Genomic DNA, 18,443 nt, shown 5'->3' on the forward strand with positions numbered 1-18,443 from the left:
CTAGGTTGAGCAACTTGATTATTAAGCATAAGGTTAGAAAAATTGGCAAAACATTAAAAGATAAACAAAAGCAATACAAAAATGTGTGTGGTGTGGTTGGTTGGTTTGTTGGGATTTTTTGGAGAGGGAACACTGAGAAATTATTACAATAACAACACGGTCAACTCAGTAAAAACATGCAGCTTGAAAAACTGACACACAATTTAAAGTAATACAAATGTGCCACATAAGTAGAACAAGTCCAACCACCTGCACAGAAGTGGCTTTGCACTGTAATGACACAAGGCAATAAGATAAAACTTTTATATTATATGTAGATTTTGTGTTTTGAGTTTGATTCTTTTTAACACCCATTACTACTCAGAGCACAGTAAGTATTGCTCAGTACCTTAATACCATGAACCTCCATTTCCTAAACTTGAATCTGTAAGTACAGCTGAAGACAAACACCTCCTGTTTCACATACAAGAACTGCGAACATGGAGCTAAATCTGATGTCGTGTTTATGTCTTTTTGTTTTGTTTGCCCTCAGCAATGCAGTTTTATAATAAAAAAAAAGAGGGAAAAGTACTACATTATAAGGAAGGGGGGAAAACCAACCAAACAAAAAAACCCCAAAAGGAATATTTAGAACACTAGTGAAGCTGCTGAACACTGCCTTTCATATATAGATGTCACATTGCGTTAAACAGCCAAAGCACGTTTCCCAGGAATTGTAAATTCTTATATAAGTTACACAGAAGACTTACCCATTATGGCAGTGAGTCTGAAAACTCAAACTTCAGGGAAATGGTTGCTTCATTAGTGTTATTTTATTTCCTAAAACACAAAACCAAAACCCCCACAATTACTAAAGTTGTCAAAGCCATGTAACACAGTCAACTTTTCATTGTTTATGGGCAGTTTTTCTAAGATTCTATATAGCAAACACACACATAAACTACAAATAAGCTTGCAGAAGACAGACATATGATATGTGGAGAAAACAGATATTGCCCCCTAAGCCTCACCAGCCTCTGAGTAACATATAATCTCTGAAGACACCAAGCCTGAACTAAATATTCTTCCAGACCAAAGTTGATTTTAATCTCTACCTACACCCCCAAATGATGATGAGTAGCTTAACAGTAACACTGTACTACATGGGCTACCCACAACTCCAGATTATTATGAACCAATTCTTTTTCTACAGGTCCCTGTATCTGGTGTTCAAAGTTCTGTGTTCAGAATGACATACATACAGTTCATATCTATAAATACATATGAATCTCACAGCACAAATCAAGAGTCATCAATGCCTACTGACTGCATAAATTAGAAAACTTCTGCCTTTTACCTATCAATCAGATAAGTCACCTACTACCATCTATTACAAGCTCCAGAATAACCAAGAAGAGCTTAAGGAAGACCCAGAGCTCCCACTAAGTAATCAGAAACCTGTTCAGCTAAAGAACACACAAAAAGCACATGAGAACTAAATGAATGCTAGAAACATAATTGAGGTGTATTCCAAGTTACATACTCCTAAATCTATGCACAGCCTCCCAACAGTACCCGAAACAGCTTCCAAGTGTTGGGGGAAAGAAACTCCAATTTAATGCTTTGTAAAGTATTACTAAACCTCTAAGAGTGCGAAAAGTAAACCTGGTCTGGGCTGCTCACAGCCTCAAGGCACAACCCCAACTTTTACTACTAATGGGGTCTTCAGCCTCCTGATGCCACCACAGCAGAACACAGAAAAATCTTTTTCCAAAAATCCCACCCAAAACAAAACCAACCAACCAAACAAAATGGTTCTGCTGCTCTGTAACAGAAAAGGAAACCCATGAAGACAAAAAAGCAGGGGATTGACATTAATCCTCAGAGAGGAAAATGGGCTGAATTCTCACTTATTTGCAGAATAATAGTGGCCAACTGCACTCAAAATAAGGACTGTATCTTTGAACCTTGCTCTCACACAAGATGTCAGGAGATCTGGTTTACTTACTGAACAGGGATGACCTTTATGGCCTAAAATACTGGAACTAACATTGCTTCCCCATGAGAAATTCTTTGCAGCTTTTGCATCCCTGAGAGTCCAAAAGACCAGAACTTATATTAAATTATTTCCTATGCTATGTTTTTTGTATTAGCAGTTGCCTTGGAGAATCTTCCAAAAAATTATTCACTAAAATGCTTATTAAACATTTTTTAACTCTGATCCAACTATCTTAAAATGAGAGCTAATGTAATTTTCATAAAAATGTCTGTTTTAATTAGCTGTCTTAATACATTAAACATAATGTATTTCATGATTTTAGATGAAGCACTTCTGTAATATTTCTTTGTAAGCATTTCAAAGAAATACAGTAGTTCTGTGAGGCATTTTAAATCTTCTACCACACCTGAAGAAAACAAAACCAACTTATATCTCCAAACAAAAACACTCCAGCTGTTCTTCCTCAACCTAGCTTAAAAAAAAACAAACTTGGAAGCTGAAGATATTTGTGCTTAAGGGCTTACACAGGGCTGAAGAAAAAAACATCTCCTCCAAGTTCCTCCAGCTACAACTCATTCTTTAGTATTAATCTGTGATATGTCTCACTAGAACATAAGCTAATAAGTGAGATTATTTTCCCCTTCACTTCCTTCTTATTCATTAGAAGAAAAAAAAACCCAACTTAAGAAAATTAAATTTCTCTGAATAACTTATGCTTCTTATTTTATTGCCCATTTTAACCAAAATTCTCTGTTCAATTATGAACTATAATCAGTCACCTTAACAACCTTTATGTTACTTTAAAAATTACATTTAATGTTACGTTAAAAATAAGCTAACAACATTAAAATTTCAATCAAAAACATGACTCAGACCCAATTTTATTAAGACCTTTAGGAATTCACCTTGTGAAATGAAAAAAGACTTCTGTTTTTAACTTATCATTTTCACAATGGGTTATAACAACAGGGTGGTTGTGGAGAGTGAGTACAAATAACAAAAATCAACATCTTTCAAACAATTATATATAAATTCAGTAAAAAGGTAAAAAAGCATATCCTAATCCCTGGCTGCAAAGTAGCATTAGTATAACACACACACAAGAGTAGATTACAGTCCAAGACAAAAAAAAGGAAGCAAAACAAAACACAAACTCAGAGAAAGACTCAGGAGAAGCAAAGGCTGCAAACACAAAGAACAGATGCAAAGGTAGAATAAAATTATGTCAAGGTCTTGCAGAGAGACACAAGCAGCCTGAATTTGAATGTAATTAAAGAAGGGATGACAGAGTGAATTTCAAAAAGGTGTTTGCTACACTCTTATCACATCATCAAAGAATATCCTAGCAACAGCATTTTGTATATAAGGGTGGAGAGATGTTGATTCATATTCATGATTTGCTTCCCACCAGCCACCTTCCAGAGTCTGGAAGTCTTTCAGAATCTGAGAAAGCTAAAACAATTTCCAAGAATCATCTGGATATTTTCTTTCTTCTGTGGATTTGTCAATGCAAATGAAACAAAGCCTGAGGACAAGTAAGCCATGCAGACGATGCAGCTATTTCATACACCCTGAGCTAACTGCCCATTCTCACACACTTCTATAATAACCAGGGTGCCTCTCAATTACTAAATCAAGAACAAAAAAAAACCAACCAAACAAAAAAAAACAGTGAAGTATCTAGCTTAACCTGATGTAGTAAGGAATTCAGACTTACACCAGAAGACTTTACCTACATAGAAATGTGAAAAGTCCATAGAAAAGTCCAAACCTGTTGCAACAGTGGGGCAAGAATTTCAAGGGTACCAATTCCCTCCACTAAATTGTTACTAAAAAAAATGAGTACAAAGATAAATGGTTTCCAACCCATTCAGCAAAGCAAAATGACATAATGTGAACTCAAAATAAGACAGATGCAGTGTAATTATTTCAATCATGGGTAAAGATTAAATCTGACTTACACTGTATTAGACACAAGCAAGTTAAACCAAGACAATACAAAACCAGTATCTGCTTGCATTGCTATTCAGAGACGCCCTTGTCTATAACACATGAAGCAAAAAGAGCCAAGTAAAAATGAAGAGTGAGCATTCACAGGTGATTTTTCAGACTGTAGAATGGACAATCAGAATATCAAGTAAGACTATAAAATTTTATTTCATAGCAAGAAGAATGAGACAGATAAAACGGTTTTACTCTAAAAATGTTATTCTTAAAAGAATCAAATGCTTGGTCTCACACAACCAACATCCTATAAATCACAGCAAGCAAGGCTGACAAAATCTCAAGTCAAATATACTTAACCTTTCACCATGTGCAGCACTGCTCATTAAGGTTTTTATTAAAAAAAAAGAAACACAGTATCTGTTAACAAGAAAAAGAGTAATACCTAAATCTGAACTTCTGTAGCATTTTTCATAACTCAGAGCAGCTGTTGGCATAAATAACAATCATGACACTACATAGGGTGATGAGCATAGAAGACAGTATTGTCACAAGACATTAGAAGATACCTAAAAGAAGCTAACTCCATAGAAATGAACATAAAGAAGAGGATTGTATATGGACATACACACAAATGAACACTGGACAAAAAGCCAGCCTTTTCAAAGAACATGAAAGCAGCAGCAGTAGGACAAAATCATGAATGACAGAAAAAAAGGGCACTGAAGAACAGTAATGAGAAAAAGCTGAACAGTAACACATCAGATGTGAGATCAGCTTTAGAAAAATTTGGATCTTTAACATATTGTAATAATACATTAAAAAGGTATTCACAGGGAAAGCAGATAAGGGAGAAAAAGATTAAACTAATCCAAACCAAAAGCCAATGATACATTGCTAAATTAAGGTAACATTTGGAAAGAAAACCATAGTAATAAATGCAAAACATAGCAAATGCCTAGATTTCAAGGTTTACTGCCAAGCAAAATATATCTTCTTGAAACAATTACAGATTAGTTAACAGAACTAACTGCAGCAATCACCCTATTTAGGTTTCTTCAATATATTTGACTAAATATCACATGATATTCTAGTTATTTGCTTTAAAACCTCAATTACTTAACAGGAAACCCAGCTGATGGTCTAAAATAAAAAAAAAAAATCCATATTCCTACTTAGCAGAAAACACCAATGAACACGATTCTTACTGCAGGCCCCTGGAGACCAACAGTGATGAGGCAGGCACAAGAAGGTAGACAAGTCATGGCCTAAGGAAACTACCTGCATCATGTCTGAAAATAGTTGCAGTCCAGCAAAATGTATTTAAATACCATTAAGTGCTTTAAATACATACAATAATTTACTGTGGTTACTCTCTATTTATTATTAATTAAAAATAATAATAAACAATTTACAACTGAGATGAACTGCATTTATGGTACTAAAACTGATAGGACTGCTTTCTGAACTTCTATACTCCCTGCAACCAGGAGGGCATCACCCACAATTAGAAGCTGTATTTCATGCAAGTCAGAATATTGTGGTTTATTACATTTACTCAGTAATGTTTCTGCATTTAATGCAATTTGACATACAGACAATCATTCAGACAACTGGAAAAAAGTTGCAGTCACAAGACTAGACAGTCTTAGCAAGAAACAATTGAGAAGAATTATTAAATCACAATGTAATTATCTAACATAGGTGCAATACACATTAAAGAGGCATAGTGAAATCCTTGCGTGTATAAAAATGCAGTGAATGCAGAAGCCATCTTGCTTCTATACACAACCTGCAGGCACAGTGCTCTGTGCAGACTGCACGTGTGGGATGGCTGAAGCAGCAGAATCTAAGTGGCTGGTACAGAGGTATCAGGTTAAAATGGGCAGACTTGTGATTTCTTACACTGAAGACTTCTAAAATTTTCCTGGCAAGCAAAAAAAACAAGTGAATTTATGTCTCACTGAGCCCACAGGAACATGCAGACTTACCTCATCTATACAGCTACAGACATTATTTGGTATTTGTTTATTTTATGAAAAGAATGGCTACTAGCTGTACTCCTTTCTGAGTTCCATTTAATACACAGACAAACAAAAAAAGTAACAAAAATCTCCAAACCAATAAAACAGACCAGACTTGCATAAAAATCAATATCTATGGATGGTGCCCTCCCACTTCCAGGAAGAGTAAAACCTCAAAAATCAGTGCTGTCAGTTCTAGCACCTTAAATGCTGCTCTCACTCAAATTACCTTGGGAACCAGATTTCAGAATTAACTGAAGCATCCAACATGCCCTGTGACAATAGCAAAATTTCATTCAGATTAAATCTTTAGTTCCTGCTGTTCAATAAACTGTAATTTGACAGAGTCATGTAACATCAGCTGGATGAATTATGATCTTGACTTGAAAAACTTACAAGGTGCTGGAAAATTTGAGAATGTAAGGACAGTTTTTAAAGACTGTTCTTATAAAAATGGAAAGCAGCAGTTCAAAATTAGATTTTGAGATAAATATCTTAACACTTACAGCAATATTCACAAAGAATAACCATAGTCTACAAAAGCTAATCTCTCTACACTTCCTTTACAGTTGACAGGGAGAGATAAGCATATTTAGAGAGTTTCAAGACACTTAAATGCAAGTTTCCTGCTTTGAATGAACCTCTTCTTTCCAAGTAGTATCAAGAGCCTCTATTAGCTAACCCTTCCTAGGCCTACTCCATTTCAAGTGTAACAAAAAGATGACTGTAATTGGCCTCAAACAGCAAAACATCTACTTTCCTCAACAAGATCTCTTTCCTCACCTAATTCGAGTTTTACAGAACTTGTCTATTTCCTGTATCTGTCATTGCCTCGGCAGCAGCCAAACCACTTGACAGCTCACTTCTCAACCTAACTGAAAAACTATTTTGCTGATACATCAAGCAAATCTTTCAAGAAAGTCATGATGCTTTCTTAAGATCTGTTCATGATTTTTAAACTTAAAAATGTTAAATTGAGGAAGGGTCACAGCAGCTGAAACTTGCCGACAGGCACCACAGTGACACCTTGCGAAATATGTTAGTGCTGCCAATTTTGCAACAGAACATAATGGCTGCAAATTGACTGTTCATCCTCCTCTCTTATCTAGGACCAGATTTTCTCACAAACATATGTCAAAAAGCAACAGACACAGTTCACTGGGTTACACATAACTGCACCACTGCCTCCAGAGCATTCTGGCATCTTGGAAATTGATCACCACCATCATGGCGGAAAGCCCCATCACCACAACAAGAACCCTCCTTACCATCAGCTGGGCTATATGCTAAACAAACTGCTTGGTGCTATTCATGTCATAAAAATGTTTAAGGCTAACTCTAATATATTAAGATAATATTGGAGTGTTAACAAACACACATATAATAAAACACTAGTATGATGTTTGTAACTTTATCCTAATTCACTATCTTGCATTAACTGAGTAGTGCATAGAAGGTGTCTCAAGCAAAACAGATGTATGAAATTTTTACACTCTAGAATCCCATGAAACATGCACTACAGTGAGCATCATAATGAGATTTAGGTGCTTCTGTGTCTCCTTCCAAAAATCCTAAGTGGAGTTCTTGACTCAGCACTTGTCACTGCCATTTAGAGCCCTTATGCTGAAACTGTCATGAGGGGCACCAATGTTAGTTTTTCTCCAAACTTAAGACTTAACAAGTCAAAATACTTGTGAAGAAGGGCTAAAGGTGTTACAATGAAAACCATTCCTCTGTCCAAACGTAACTGCTTGTGCTCTATCCAAGGTCCTACAGGACGATAACTGTTTGGAGGGGGTTTTGCCCAACAGACAGTTCACAGCATACGCCCTAAAAGAATACAGTTTAGCTCTAATCCTTGTGACAGCATTCAAGATCACCAGTTCAGCCAAAGAACTAACTGTACACAGTACAAACTTAATCCTACCAGAACTGATGATTCCTGCAACCTTCACTACTCTAAGAATGGAAGACCATGCTACAACCAGCAACAAATAAATGAATTTTAAGAGTAACCACTTACCAGAGGAGTAAAGCTATCACAAACCACTTGTATCAACAATATTCTACAACCATAAATAAAGTACCTTAGAAAAAAATGCAGTCTTCCAGCAGCTACTGAGTGTTGCAAACAACTGCAGCATTTCAATTAATGTACAAGACTGATTACACACAAATCATCAGTCAGATATGGCTTTTGAGGACATACAGAAGAAAGCACCTCCTTCAACTTCAGTAACTAGTTCTATCCTTTTCACTTAACCTTCCAGTTCTGTGACTGTGATGGGTTGAAATACAAGCATTTTGGGAAATAAGCCAGACAAATAAACCCACTCTCAATTTCTACACCTAGTCTTAATATCTACCTTCAGGTACTGAAACTGCAAAGCTTTGTTTTTCTTCAATCTAACAGTCATATTTGACAGAATCTTCCATTCAGAGCAAAAACTATTTTGAATTTGCATCAGTTAAGAGTTTAAATCACAGCTGCAAATCACATCACCATTTCAAATCGAGTACCAAAAAAGATTAACACAAGGATACATACGAGCCTTTTTGATTAATATGATCCACCTGGCACTTTGCTGTGATGCCAGTAAGAACAGAATCTAAGTCTCCAGGGACATTTCTGTGTCTCCACCATGAAGACAGCTCAGTCTCAATTACTCTCCATCTTCCAAATTTTTCAAGACATAAAAGAGAAATTGTCCTCAGTGAACAGTCTCTGTTATATACTTTGATCCTCAGAGCACAGTTCTTCCCGCACACTACTCAAGGCAGTGATACATTGAGGAAATCCAGAGTACAGTAAAATAACTATGATTTTTTCTCACATTCTGCAGCCTTGCTGTAATGTTTTCCCACTCCAATAAAACACCAGCACCTGAAGCTTCTGCCTAAAATGCATTTCCTGGCTCATACTCAATTCTTCCTCATTAAGTACCCCACGTGCTGTTCTCATCGTAATTCAAATTAGCTTTGTACATTCAGAAAGTTCCTTCATTTTTTCTATCCTCAAAACAACTATAAAATGCAAAAAAAAACCCCTCATAATATGCTAACATGGAACATTTAAGTAGATAAGACATTCATGAGCCAAACAGATTTCCAACACAGAATAGATAAAACATCCCTGAATCCATCTCCAATTCAAGAATAAAACACGCAACAACAAATAGTAATGAATTGAACCAGGGCACCCCAGGTATGGACAGACTGAGACTTCTCACACTTGGAACTGTACAGAGAGCCCAACAATACCACCAAGAAGACAGGTAAGTGTGTAATTAATATACACTGATGGAAACTGAGAAAACCATGTGTACATGCACAGGTAACACACAGTATGTAAAATCCAAATATCCTTTTATATGATTGTGCAGCATTTTTATAGCAAGCAGGTTTCACTGCGCAGGCCTAAATGGACAAATTTCTAAGTTTGTACCCATATGCAGTAGGCATTGTGTTTTAAACTGGATGATTCAGAGGCTAAAACACTAAGACGTTGCTAAGCTATCAAGTGCACAAACTCTTCATCACTTTACACTTTGGTAATAATCTTTAGCTCCCTGTGAATCAAAAAAAAAAAATCACAATTCAACCCAGACCCTCATAATAACATTTCAACCAAAATGTAAAAATAGAAACCTAGGTTTGTCAAAACACTCCAGAATTAAATGCAAAGACACAAAGACAACATATTGTCATAAGGTTTCCTTCTCGCACCTGCACTAGCACAGCCCTTAGCAGTGTGTACCCAATTGTGAGGACATCTATGATGCTTCATTATCATACTTGCTCCTCAAGTGATAAAAATGTAAGAACCCTCATAAATACAGCTAATAAGGAAAACTAACTACAGTTCCAGAGAAAGGATTGCTGTCTGTGCCCACTTCTTTCTATCAACTTTAAGAAAACTGTACCACTGCTAAGGTTGCATTTGTGTCAAGTGAGTAGTCCTGCTTGTCTACGCTAACTGCTGCTGTCCAGCTGAACCTTAATGACAAGCAGGAGATCTGGATATAACGGATGATCCAGCTGAAAAGATTTACATTTTAATTAATAATCAGCCTATCAGTTTCACATTCTACAGTATCAATGCCAATACAAGAAAAGAGCAAGAACTTGTGCCGGAATCAACTTTCCTGGCCACTGCACAGATGTGGATCTTTTAAAAAAGACGACATGCATAATGCAGGGATTTCAGGAAATTATACAATATTAAGTGTGACATATAACAAACTACAAATAATGGACATATGTGTAATTGTGATAGAGCAGGGAAGAGAAGATCCAAAAAGAGATCCTCACTTTCAAATCTTGGTGCACTCTGTGTATAAAGAACTGATCTCAGTATCATGGTCTACTTGGATTTACGGTGCTGGAGAAGTGTTGCCAAAGGCCTTCCTGCAGTCACAGCATAAGAAAGAAGATCTACCCTTGCATGAATAAATTGGTTAAAATATAGAAGACATAGGACAGACATAGTTGTTTTCAAAAGGAAGGATACCAGAAGGCCTCCACAACTGTGTGTGTTGTTCAATATATTCTAGATTACCCAAGCAACAGGAGCTTTCTGAAACTCCTATTATTTGGGAGAGCAAGGAGAGGACTGATGACAGTAGAGGTGGTCATCTTTATCAGAGAGAGGACTGAGCAATAAAACAGGTAATTAATTAGCAGCACTGATGAATGAAAGTGCAAGTTGAGTGGAAGGGAGGAAGGAGAGCAACAATTCCAACTTTGTACATGAGAAACCAATGGGCTTTGCACTAAATACTGACAGCACTCAGAAATAAAGCCAGAGTTAGGAATTGTGAACAAAAAGTGTGAAACAGATCACTCTCTTCACATCTTGAACACCATTAGCATTCCTGGGAGCTTCAGCTCCAGAAGAGGATGTAACAAAAAGGTACAGGATGTAGGAAAAGGTACAATCAAAGGCATAGAATGGGTTCTACAGGGGAACAGAAATAGGCAAATTAGGATTCTGGTTTCAATAACATTTGAGTGTGGAGAGAAAGTGATAAAGGGCTACAAAATTGTACAAGGAACAGAGAGATGTATTATTATAACACACAGAGAATGTCCACTCTCCTCCAAAAGAAAGATGGCACCAAAGGAATTCAGTAAAATTTTTTGAAAAGTTAAAAAAAGAGTAGCTTTTACTAGAGCCACTCACATACCTATAGAATTTCTTACAAAAGGATATTTGGATGCCAGACATTTATTTAGCTGCATGCAAAAAAAGTCTGAGAAAAAAATCCAAACATTACTACCTACCCAAAAACTATTCCAGATTTAGAATCAACCTTTACTAAAAATAATTAGGGATTGAAAGAATATTCAAGCTAAGAATGCTTACACTGTTCTCACTCTTCCACAAGCATTCATTCATGCTCATCATTGAGGGATGAATACTGGATTTTCTGTTGTTTGATTCTATCACGGGTTAAGATTTTATCTAAAACTTGCCAGACAGTTCACCAATAACATACAAATTTCATTTGAAAGTCTCATTCAGTATTCATGATAGTGCCAGTACCACAAACACAGAAGCATAACAGATATTCCATGAAGGAACTTGCTGCAGCAAGGCATTCATTAAGTCAGTCATTAAGAAGTCATTACATTATCCACCTCATCCCTGCCTGAAGTTACTGTGCTCACTGCTACCAGCAGCACAAAAAACACTTTTCTAAACCCAACTTTACACCAAGACAGTTATCATCAAACCATTATGGGGAAAAACCCCCATAATTCCCATGGAGATTTGCTGTTCAAATTGATTTTTATTTTTAAAATAAAGTCTTATGCTGGAGTTACAAAAATTGTGGCACTGCTAAAATCACACATAGTCAGTGTGACGAAACAACAATAAAATACAAGTTGAACTTTACCAGTTTTCAGTTGCTGCATTAATACAGTATTTAGGATGACAAATCTCATGCTCTTCAATAGAATGTTGTATTTTTTTTTAGATTTTATTTAGAAGTTCAATTTCTGCTTGTGTCAGTATTTTAGCTCCCTGTTCTTTTTATTATTATAAATTCAAACAGCTTGATCCAGATTTTTCCAGTTTTCAAATGTTTGTTCAAAGATGAGACTATAGTTACTTCTGGTAACATGGCATTTAAACTGTTAGCATTTACAGACCTCTTATCTACATTATTTTAAAATAATTTTAAGGGCAGGTGTGATGTAATCTACACTGACTGCTTGAATACTTCTTCCTGCAAGAAACTAAAAAGGGACTTCACAAGCAACCATTATTCGTCTCCATTTAAATTTTTGTAAAGAACACACTGTTGAAAGAATTGTAAAATTTGCCCCATCTGTGATTTAGCCTCAAAAATTATGGATAAAATCATTTACATAAGTCTGATAAAATGGAGTAAAACCAGGGAACATGCTAAACACATCTGTTACATAGCTGACTCTGCAATTCTTCCAATCAAGCATGCCTGTAGGATTAAAATTTCTTCTGCTACGTCACTGGACCATATGACATATCAAAATGGCAAAAAGCTCGTTCAGGTACAGTTACACTAACAGATGTTACCTCAGCAACATAATTTACTTCAAAAGACAGCACATGTATAAAACAGACCAGTAAGGACACACTTGTGCCAACAGAAACTGCATCTAACCCTAGGAGAACTTGTCCTCAATCAAATTTCCTGTTGTAGAGCAGGCTTATGTTCAAAAGCCACAGGGATTGCACGTGCTGGGAAACAGATGTGGAAGAGCAGCAAGTGCATACACTACTAAGTCTAAAAAAGCTTAACAGAAGAAAACTAACCCAAAATAAAGATTGAATTCAATACAGTATAAGGTTATATTCCTTAGAAAGATAACTCCAATTCATATATATGAAGGAAGAGATGGCTGATACAACAAACACTAGTACGAGCTCCTGTGTTAGCAAAAGCAGGAGCCAGGAACCTGATGCTGCTGGCAAGAAAAGAAAAAAGCCCCAACAAAACAAAAACAAAACCCAGCCATACCTGCATGCACACACCCTAGAATGATATTTTAATAAGGCCATCATGTTACTTCTGCTACTTGCAGAGTAACTTAATTACTCTGTTGCTCAAAAACTGTCTGTAGAACTTTGAAAAAGATGCAGACAAATAAGTGCATAGTGAGACTGAACAACAAAAACCCTGTTTGGACAGTTTAGTAAAGAGAAGTCTAAAATAAAAGGAGACAGAGGAAGAGTCTTCATGTATGAGTACTTGGTGAAAAGAGCACAGAAACCATTATCCTGCATGAGTAGTAAGAGTTGCATGAGAATTAAACGGCTTAGCTAGCACCAAGACAGAGTTAAATGTTAAGAAAAGCCTCCTAACAACAGTAATAGTCATATGTACTAGCTATAAATAGATCAGTGAAGAGGTGTGGTATTCCCCTCTTTTGAGCTTTTTAAGAGAAGATCAGACAAGTGTCTGTCACACATGATTTCAGCATATTTCCTTCTGCCTCTGGTGGGGGATGACCTCATGAAATCCCTTCCCTTCTTACACATCCATAATTTCTTTCTTCATCCAAATGAGAAATATTAATCAGTATTATCATACCTGAGCTTCAAAAGTACAGTCTTCCCAATACAAACATAAGAAGGCTATGAATTTTATTGCACTGTTGTTGTCAGATTGTTCCTGTGCTTGGCACAAATCATCTCAGGAAAACAAAAAGCAGCATCCTTTACTGTTGAAAATAATCCACAAAAATGGACAAATGATGATTTGAAATACAGGAAGAGAAGCAAGTGAGAAAGACATAGTGAAGGATTCAAATAAAAAAATGGCTGAAAACAAAGTCACAGCAAAGAAAAAATACTTCAGCCTAAAGAAAACTATTTTCCTCTTACATGAAAAACTGAGTTTAAGTTTGCTGGTATATCTTAAAAAATATGCAATAATTTGAGATACAGAAGTACACATAAGTAAGACGTCACAGATGAGAAAAAGACATATCTCTACAGGACTCCCTGAATTAACAATTCCCAACTGCCAGTTTTTAAAGAAAAATGCAGATACTTCTGCTTTGGTCCTGCTCAAGTAACTCCAACTTCAAATAACCTCATTAAGATGGGCCCTAAACTATGCCACATGTGTATTTTTCAGCCAAGTATCTCTAGAGCAGTAGTTCCCATTTCCCAGGGGAATCCCTGCAATATCACAATACAGAACTTCATCTTTCCTTTTCTCTTCGTCACCAATCTTCCTCCTGCTTCTCAAAGATTACATTTAAGATGAATGTATTAAAATATCCCAGAAAACTCTGCAAATAAGCATGGTTAGTCTAAGAAAATGGGTTTACATAGAGCCATAAACTTCATTTGTCATATTATTAAATCAAGATGTCATGTCAAGATCCAGAAGTGAAAAGTGAATCACAAATAACATGCTGAATTCTGAACACGTTCCCGTGTTTCCAATGTTATTCTACAAGCTGTGTGCAATTATAGCATGCATGATCTATTTTGACCTTAGCACTACAAAATACAAAACATTAAAACAGCAAAAGAAGCATTTCTTCCTAAAAAGATTTTTCTTTCTTCTCACAGAAAAATCAGTGTGTTTAACAGAATTCAGTGGGTTTTTTCCTTATTTTAATACTGTGTCAGTTCTACTTGAGAATTTTAAAAGCTTGCATTTAGAAATTAAACTTTCATGACAGCAAATCTAATAGTTTGCCTAATTAGATAAACCTAGAGTCACTAGGCAATACACATATTTACATTAGCTTGTCATGTATATGAAAAAACATGTCATTTTCTGCAAATGTATTTAAGATGTACTTAACTACATCAGTCACATTTTCATCATTCATTTATTTTTCTCCAAGAAGTCTAAACAAAAGATAATGTTAGTAGTACAAAATATCTAAGAAGATATTACTATAAGATATGCTCATTACTCCAAACTAAATGGGGATCTATTGGTACTTCTCCATAGATCAGAACACCATTGGCTGTGTGATGTGGAAGAGGGGGAACAAATGAAGGAAATCAAAACTAGTATCATTCTCAGGCTGCATTTTGTAAGAAAACATTACTTTTAAGTTCAGAGGATGCCCAGTTAGAGAGCCACCAAACAACTTGTCACAAAAACAGATTACTCATTACTTTTGACTTAGTTTGCTGAGGTAAAAAGTCAGCCTACAGTTAAGGCAAAAGAAAAAAATATAAAACTTTAGATTGCCAAGATATCAAAGCCTTTTCCTCCATAGTTCTCCACAAATATTATTAATGACAATGTTTTAAAAACCAGTAATTCTGATTTGTATCTAAATATGAATAACTTCTAGGAAATGATCTGGAAAAAATGTGAAGTAAAAACTGTAACTGTGGACTAAAGCTTCTGCTTGACCAACTTGCTCACTTCCTCCAGAGAAAACTATAATAAAACAATCTCTCCTGCATTTAGAGTCACTAGGCTTTAGATTCCACAAGCCTGTAGACTGACTGGCTTTCCCAACATTCATAGCAAAGAACCCCTGACACATCTATGACCAAAATTGAAAGGTTATTCATTCTTACCTTAAATTAGTTTCATCAACACAAAACAAACAAACAAACAAAAAAGCTTGCTTACTGATATTAAACAGTAACATAGTGCTCATTTCACCATATGAATAAATTCTGTCACAGCTCTCTACCTAACAACATTTACTATAAAACTCCTAAGATTACCAAGCTATCTTGGAAAAAGAAGATTCCTCTGACAGTTTAGAAATCTCAGTAAGCCAAGGCAAGCAATGCAAAAACTTCTGTTTTCTTCACCTTGCTCTTCTATTAGTGCCAGGTAAACCACCTGTTCAAACACCAACAGAGAGTTCATCAAGGCAAATTCTACACAGATTTTTCTTCTCAAGCAATGAGTCAATCTGACAAATGTTATCTTCCTGTTCTGCTTTATCAACATACACTAAAACCTCGGGGAAAAAATCAAATTAATTATACACAGCTTTGCTACCTGAATCAAATCTGGGTTCAATACGTATGGTGGCAGTCATGAAAGAACACAGTGTAAAGGAAACAGGAATTATAGCAAGTTCTGATTTTTAAATAGATTTCTGAGGAAATCAGTTATTTACAAAGTCACTGTAAGGAAAGGTATAGGTGAAAGCAGGAAAAAATAGAGACAAAAAAGAATTATTCTAAGGTTTTTCAGCGTGGTACAAATACTAGCTCATCAATGTCCCTTCCCTTAGAAATATTCCCAAGGAATTCCACAGGAAAGAATACTTTCTAGGGTATCTCCTTAATAAGTGCTTTGCCACAAGAGAACCCAAGATATTGTGCAAGACAAGCCTGTAGCCATTCACTCTGCTAATATGCTTCTGCCATATACACAGCAATACAATTCTGAAGGCCTGCAACGCTCTGCAACGTGCTGCATTGTTTAAAGAAAAGAAACGTAGTAGTTGAGAGACATTTTCTGCGCGGACTAGAAATCCCCCTTATTTCAAGGCAGGCTTCTATTATCTTTTACCACCCTCTTAGAGGACACTGCATGATACAATACAGCTTAGAAGCTCCCAGCTAATTTAGCGCTTTGATCTTCAGTAATGCCACAGCCAAAAACTAAAGGAGATTTATGAAGCAAGAGAAACCAAGGGGAAAAAAAAAGGCAAAAAACCCTCCCAACCTCGTGGGTGCTGCAATGCACTTCAAAAGCGACACGGGAATAAATAATCCAACATTCACTTTTTCCCTTGACAAAAACATCTCGCAGAATCTGACCTACATACCCAATTCACAGCACTACCACTGCAGAGCAATTCAAAGACGAGAAACCACAGCATCAGCGAGCAATCACGGCAAGGTTCAGGGTGACATAGAAATACTCGCCAGGCACGTAAAACGCTTAAGGTACTGCAGCGGCAATGTAAGTGAGCAACATTAGCGTGTCTCCCGGCACCGCAAACAACTACACCGCCGCGAAGCTCCACCTGCACCGGGCCGGGTTCGTGCAGCCCCCGGCCCAAGCACCTCCGGGACGCCGGGACCGCCCCAGGGCCCCGCAAGGCGCCCGGGCAAACCCGCCCCGGGGTTCCCACGCACTCGGGCCGCCCCCGCCCGCCCCCTCCCCGCGCACCGACCTATGTCACGGCGGAGGCCGGGCGGCCGCCGGGGATCCCCCGCGCTTCCCGGCGGCGGCGGGAGCAGCCCCGGCTGGGCGGGCGGCGCGGAGGGAGCGGCCAGGATTCCGGAGCGGAGCCCACCCCCCCGGGGGAGGGGGGGAAAGGGCCCGGGGCCTGCCCGCGCCGGAGCACGGCGGGGACGGTGACAGGCGGCGCCGAGGCCGGCGCGGAAGGAGCGACGCGACTCGGCTAGGCGGAGAGGAGCGGGCAGGTGCCTCGGGGCGCTGCGGCCGCGGCCGGGCCGGGCCGGGAGTCCCGTCGGGCGTGAAGCGCCGCGGCCGCCGCTGCTGCCGCCCGCGAGCTCCGCCCCGCGCGCGCCGGGCCCCGTGACGGGGAGGGAGCGCGAGGCGTCACCGCGCGGCGGCGTCACGGCGGAGGGGCGGCGGGGGCGCGTGCGCGCCGGGACCCGCCCGGGGTTCGAGTCCCGCCCGGGACCCTCCGCGGCGCCCCCGGGCCGAGGGCAGCGCCGCCGGACGGCCCGGTCCGTCAGCTCGCCGCTCCCGGAGCGTCAGAGAAGCCCGGCCTAGTGCCGTTCCAGGGCAGGATGGGAAGGTGCAGCGCGGTACAGCCATTGCCATTGCTCACGGCAACAAATCCCCCGCGCTGCCGGGCCCGACCGCAGCCCAGCGCCCGACGCGCTGCCCTGACTTGCCTCGTACGGGGGCCGTGCGCGCTTTTAGGACAATTTTTTTGAACGGCGCTCTGCCGCCTTCAGGTCGCCCATTTCTCCCGGCACAGACTGACCGCTCTGAGGAGGCACCTGCTTCCCGCAGGAAGTCAATGCGTGCAAGGAGGAAGGATGCTACCCTCAATTAATCAGCGGGGAAGCAGTCCCTGATACGTAGCACGGCAGCTATTACAGCTACCCTTGCGATGTTAAGTAGCCGATGACGGTAAATAATAGCATGGCACTGTAATTAGTTTTGTACAGATTTAACAGTAACCGTACAGGCATGAACCATTGTGTGTGAGATGCACAAATGACCTGTGCGCATTTAGCGGACGCCCTTGAGACGCTGCCAGGCCCGGTGTGTTCACACAGAGCTGGACAGACAGCAGTGACCTGTGCTGGGGCACCTGACTCCACTGCTGCTCACATGCTGCTTTCTGGGCATGTGCTAAGAGGTGTTTAACGTGTAAGACATCAAGAGGTTTGCAAATCCTGGACAACCCCTCAAAATCTACCCAAAACAAGGGTTGGGGGGCTACTTTGGTCACCTTTAACAAACCAGTGAAATAATACTTGAACAGAAGTTTAAGATTTACATGTCAATTTGCAGTGGGAACCACATATAAAACGAAGTAATTGCCCATAAAAGTCCATAACCTGATTATTTTGAGAT

General features: G+C 38.8%; 1 protein-coding gene across 3 annotated transcripts in view; it reads right to left on the reverse strand.

Annotated features, from left to right (window-relative positions):
* Positions 1–17,400, reverse strand: part of MAP3K2 (mitogen-activated protein kinase kinase kinase 2) — a 44,046-nt gene extending 26,646 nt beyond the window's left edge. The window contains exons 1-2 of one of the 3 annotated variants that reach the window (XM_068195487.1): positions 17,059–17,400; positions 750–819 (exon numbers count right to left, since the gene is read on the reverse strand). In XM_068195487.1, coding sequence (XP_068051588.1) covers positions 750–753 — 4 coding nt within the window. In that variant the 5' untranslated portion in view covers positions 754–819; positions 17,059–17,400. Of the gene's footprint in view, positions 1–749; positions 820–16,707; positions 16,808–17,058 lie in introns of those variants that run through there. The other 2 variants (XM_068195485.1, XM_068195486.1) reach the window with 2 other exon arrangements.
* Between the last annotated feature and the right edge of the window lie 1,043 nt (positions 17,401–18,443).

Source organism: Anomalospiza imberbis, chromosome 7 (genome assembly GCF_031753505.1).
Source record: "Anomalospiza imberbis isolate Cuckoo-Finch-1a 21T00152 chromosome 7, ASM3175350v1, whole genome shotgun sequence".
In the NCBI taxonomy this organism is placed as follows: domain Eukaryota; kingdom Metazoa; phylum Chordata; class Aves; order Passeriformes; family Viduidae; genus Anomalospiza; species Anomalospiza imberbis.